This window comes from Enhydra lutris, unplaced genomic scaffold, assembly GCF_002288905.1.
Source record: "Enhydra lutris kenyoni isolate GAN:26980312 unplaced genomic scaffold, ASM228890v2 scaffoldscaffold33, whole genome shotgun sequence".
Classification (NCBI taxonomy): Eukaryota; Metazoa; Chordata; class Mammalia; order Carnivora; family Mustelidae; genus Enhydra; species Enhydra lutris.
In genome coordinates, this window is record NW_019154117.1 from 3,142,353 (window position 1) to 3,147,153 (window position 4,801).

Below are 4,801 nucleotides of genomic sequence, written 5' to 3' on the forward strand. Positions count from 1 at the left end.
GTCCTACTCTGGTATTTCCCAGAAGCAAACACAGAGGATGGGCAAAGCTCACATAGTGGGGAAGTGGTCCAGGACCTCAGCAGAGGGATGGAAGGGGAGGGCTGGCACTCTCCACAGCCTCCACAGATACCCATCCACGCCACTGGAAACCCATCCGCCTTGCCCAGACAAACTGTGTACTCCTCCCCAGCAGACCTGTGGGGCACATGGGTGCAGGACCCCTTGTTCAGTCATCAGGGCCTCCCTGGAGCCCCACAGCGGCAGCTCCTCAGGACAGGTCAGGAGGCTGAGGCCCAGAAGGGTCAGTGACTTGCCAGGAGGGGCAGAGCCCAAGAGAGAGAGAGACTCAGCAGAGAGCTGGGGAGATTGTTCACCCCACAGCTTGGGTTTCTATTTCTGCAGTGACTGAGGGGAGCCAGGGAACGCGGGACCTCCCTCAGTCATGTGTGGGCACTCTAAAGCTCAGAGACCAGTAGGGTGATGCCAGAGTTTGTCCTCAGGCTCCCAGGACAGCCTGTGGCCCTTCACCCAGCTCAGCACTGTGCTCTTACTCTAAAGCTGGGAAACGGTGGAGCTGCAGCGTTTCCTTCCCAGGTGTCCGTCTCTTCCTCTAAGTAAGGGGACAGGACCCATTCCACCAGGAGGGGGATCGCCAAGGAAGATGTGTCCCTGCATCACTTGGTCATATAAGCATATCCGGGCTGGACAACCTCTCACCGCAGTTCGAGACAGATAAGGCCGAGTCTGGTAAACTGAGGCGGGAGTGCACAGGTGCCGCCGCTGCTCTGCGAGTTGCACACCTGCCTGCGGCTGCACCCCACCATGGCGGGTGGCTCTGAGCGCGGGCCAGGAGGCTGCGCACGGCTACTTCTTCCCCAGCCATGCTGCGCGGACTTTGTCTCTCCTTTCCCGACCTCTCCAGGGCTCCTTAACCCCTGGCCAGGCCGCTGCCTTCCTAGCGGTCCGGTCCCCGGCCTTTCTTTACTACCCATGCCCGGGCCTGCCTGCCTCTGTGCCCTCCGGCACGTCGCGGCCCGCTGGTTCCCGCGCTTGTGTCGGCCTCTCTGTGCGCACGTCTCGGCGTCCGTGGCACCCTCTCATCGCTGTCTCGCGTCTTGTGTGGCCTCGCTGTTTCGCGCTGGCCCCTCTCTCACCTCTCTCTCTCGAACCCTTCGCTCCCATCTCTGGGGGTCTGGTCTCCGAGCTCTCCCGCTCTCTCCTTCCTGGGCGTGCGCTCCGCTGGGTCCCCTCGGTCTCGTCGGCCCGCCCCTCTCGCGGCCCCCTCCCTCCCGCCTCCTTCCCCTCTCAGGCCTCCCTCGGGCTCGGCCTGGGGGGTGGGGGCGGCGGCGCGGGGCGGGGCGGCCGGGCGGGGCGGGGCGGGGCGGTGACGCGGGGTCCGCCGGGCTTGAGGCTCGGCGGCGCGGGGCGGGGGCGCAGTCCCGGGTCCGACCCGCCGAGCCCCGCGCGCCCCGCCCGCGCCCTGCGCCTCCGCCCGGTCGGCCGGCGGGGGAGGGGGCATGAGCCGGTACCCGCGCGCCGCCCGGAGCTGCGGGCCGGCCTAGAGCCCCGCGCGGGCCCCGTGCCCGAGCCGCCACCGCCACCGAGCCGCGGGCGCCGCGATGCAGAGGCCTGGGGAGCCCGGCGTCGCGCGCTTCGGACTGCCCGAGGGTTGCGCCGACCACCCGCCGCATCGCTACCGCAGCTTCATGATCGAGGAGATCCTCACCGAGCCGCCGGGGCCCAAGGGCGCCGCGCCCGCCGCCGCCGCCGCCGCCGCCGCGGGCGAGCTGCTCAAGTTCGGCGTGCAGGCGCTGCTGGCGGCGCGGCCCTTCCACAGCCACCTGGGTACGTGCGGGGCCGGGTGTTGGGGGGAGCGAGTCGCGCTGCCTCGAGGACGCAGCTCTGGGCGCAGAGGCTCCCAGGGCACGATCCGGCCAGGGAAACGAGGAGCAGGCGCCCGGCCGCGCAGTAAGGAGGCCTGGTGCCCGCGCGCCGAGCCGGCTCGGAGGGAGTCCGTTCTGTCCTTCACCGCCGACCTGTGGCCTCCAGTCGGGCCCCGAGCCCGCATCCCTAGCGCGGGAGCAGACTGCTAACGTCACACTGTGGGTCTAAGAGACCTCAGGCCTCGGACTCCCAGGCCTAAGCCGCAGACGGCTGGTCGTGAGTGGCCGCAGCTGCCCACGGCGGGTAAGCCGGACCTTCGGCGCAGAAGCCCGTGGCTCCAAGGGCTGTTCTGGTAGCTGACGCTAGTCCCGGGGTCTATGTGGGGGAACCCACGGCCTCTGCCGCAGCGCTGACTCCTGTGGGCCTTGCCTCCGGACGAGAGGCCTGGCTGTGCGCTGCTGCCCGCCTGGCCCTTTCCGTCCAGGTCGGCTGGGCCTCCTTGGATCTTGAGCTGTCTGCTCTGGCTTTTTCTGCTGCCACCGGTTCTCTTCCGTACTTGGCTGATCCTGCCTTTTCCTAACTGTTCTCTTCCTCGGCACCCCTTCTTCTTCTGGCCTTTTCCGGTCTCTCTCCGCCTGTCGGTGGACTTCTCTCGATGGGGTCTGTCTGCCCTCCCTCTCCCACCTTCCCCCAAGGATCGCTCGTCCCCTCCTCACATTTGCCCGCACTTTGCCCGGCCCTGGACGACTCCAGGGAGGCGCGCACCCGCCGCAGTAAGATGCCTGCCCGGGAAGGGAGGCCGCCTACGTCCCAGCAGGCGCACCGCCCTGCAAACAGCCTTGCTCTGCACCCAAAATCTAACATCCAGGGCCCCGCCAGCGCGGAGGGCTGCAGGGCCAGTTCGTTCGTTTTAATACAGTTCTGATGCAGCCCCTCAGCCGCTCTTTGCACTGTTGCTAACAATTCGTTTGAAGCGGGGGAAAAACAAAAAAACAAAAACATCATCATAGGACTCGTGAAAAATGGAAACGTCTTCCCGGGAGGGGTGTAAACAGAGAAAATAGGAAGGACAATTTCCTGATGCGGGGGTGCTTGGAGTTTCCGGGAAGGGCCCACCCCCACCACCCCATGCTAGCGACTGCAGCCTGCCAGCCGCGGGGCTGTGGCGCCCGCACCGAGGAGCAGATGCGCTCACGCAGTTAACATTCTGGTTTCCGACGCAGCCATGCCGACTTGGCTGGGGCAAAGGCTCACCTTCCTGACTCGCTGCCATTTCTTCTTGCTTTCCCTTTTCTGTGAAAGACACACTGTGCTTCTTGGAGCCTCGACCTTGTTCACTGAGAATCCGGGAGGCGGCTGGGGCCTGGGGGACACCAGGCAGAGGCCCGGGTGGGGGAGGTCCCCCTCTTAGACTGCGGCGACTGAAGCTGGCTTTGAAGAGGGTCACCCTAGGCAAGCAGCGCAAATCTCGTGCTTTGTGGCCCGGCAGGAAGGTTTCACGCTGGTTGGCACTGGCCAGCTGCAGCGAGCACTCCCGCAGCGCAGCGCACAATGCGGGGGATCTCCAGGAGGAGGAGCACGGCCCAAGTTCACCAGCTCCGCACTCTCTCTCCCTGCAGCCGTGTTGAAGGCGGAGCAGGCGGCTGTGTTTAAGTTCCCGCTGGCGCCGCTGGGCTGCTCTGGGCTAGGCTCCGCGTTACTGGCCGCAGGGCCTGGACTGTCCGGCGCCCCTGGCGCGCCGCACCTGCCTCTTGAGCTGCAGCTCCGCGGAAAGTTGGAGACGCCGGGCAGCGGGGAGCCGGGCACCAAGGCCAAGAAGGGGCGTCGGAGCCGCACGGTGTTCACTGAGCTGCAGCTGATGGGCCTAGAGAAACGCTTTGAGAAACAGAAGTACCTCTCCACCCCGGACAGGTAGCGGTGGGGCCAGGCCGAGCCCAACGGGTAGTGGGAGGGGTCTGCTTGCTCTGCTGAAGGTGCACCCTGTTCTTTCCAGAATAGATCTCGCTGAATCCCTGGGCCTGAGCCAGTTGCAGGTGAAGACGTGGTACCAAAATCGGAGGATGAAATGGAAGAAAATAGTGAGTGTGCTTGTGATTTTTCGCGCTCCCCCCCCACCCCGTCGCTACCAGGCCCCTGTGCCCTCCCGGACCTCCCATCCCCGCCCCCTCCGCGGAGACTTCTACCCAACTCTTCTGGTTCCCTCCATGCCTGGTGCTCGCAGGGACTCTCTCTGCTCTCTCCCTGCCTCTGGGTGCCCTAGTACAGCCCACATTCCTTTGTGCTCCGCTGCACCCTCAGGCCTTCCGGCTGTCTTGAACTCCTAAGCTAGAACTTTCGGTTGCTTTTCCCCAGCAGCGCTCAAATGGCCGCCATTTCCCCGGGCTAGGCGCGGCCTCAGAAGGCCTTGTTGTGCCGGGCAGGCCCTGCCTGGGCACGGGGCTCGCTGTCCCGCTCCTCGGTCTCAGCTCACGGCCGCGGGGCCGTCCTATACGCAGGTGCTGCAGGGTGGCGGCCTGGAGTCTCCCACCAAGCCCAAGGGGCGGCCCAAGAAGAACTCCATTCCCACGAGCGAGCAGCTCACGGAGCAGGAGCGCGCCAAGGAGGCAGAGAAGCCGGCAGAGGCGCCAGGCGAAACCATCGACAGGAGCCGCGAGGACTGAGCGCGCAAAGCGTCGACCGAGGCTCCTTCCGCCCGCTGGAAGCCGCGAGCCGGCCCTTCTGCGGCCACGCCGTTTACTTTATAAACGTTTTATTATTACCTTGAATGCGGACAGTTAGGGGCCAAGCAAGAAAGGACACAGACCCTGCAGCCAAGCCCGGCCCCAGTGTGCTCCCAGCCCTGGCCTGGAGACGTGTCCCGCGCAGCGGACGAACACCTGGTCCCGGAGCTCCGCGCGCATTCACGCCCCGCTCCTCT

The 4,801-nt window shown here is 65.8% G+C and overlaps 1 protein-coding gene across 1 annotated transcript; it reads left to right on the plus strand.

Annotated features, from left to right (window-relative positions):
* The first annotated feature begins 1,619 nt into the window (after positions 1-1,619).
* LOC111153663 (BARX homeobox 1) lies at positions 1,620-4,544 on the plus strand. Its single transcript, XM_022512815.1, has 4 exons — positions 1,620-1,845; positions 3,504-3,795; positions 3,878-3,962; positions 4,380-4,544. Exons 1-4 carry the CDS (start codon positions 1,620-1,622, stop codon positions 4,542-4,544), a joined length of 768 nt encoding a protein of 255 aa, XP_022368523.1.
* The last annotated feature ends 257 nt before the right edge of the window (positions 4,545-4,801 follow it).

What these genes read in the sequence shown, in the direction of transcription:
- LOC111153663 (XM_022512815.1), top strand. Translation starts at nt 1,620, where the DNA reads ATGCAGAGGCCTGGGGAGCCCGGCGTCGCGCGCTTCGGACTGCCCGAG. An exon ending in GCCCTTCCACAGCCACCTGG is followed by an intron (nt 1,846 to 3,503) that starts GTACGTGCGGGG and finishes CTCTCCCTGCAG; the next exon opens with CCGTGTTGAAGGCGGAGCAG. An exon ending in TACCTCTCCACCCCGGACAG is followed by an intron (nt 3,796 to 3,877) that starts GTAGCGGTGGGG and finishes TGTTCTTTCCAG; the next exon opens with AATAGATCTCGCTGAATCCC.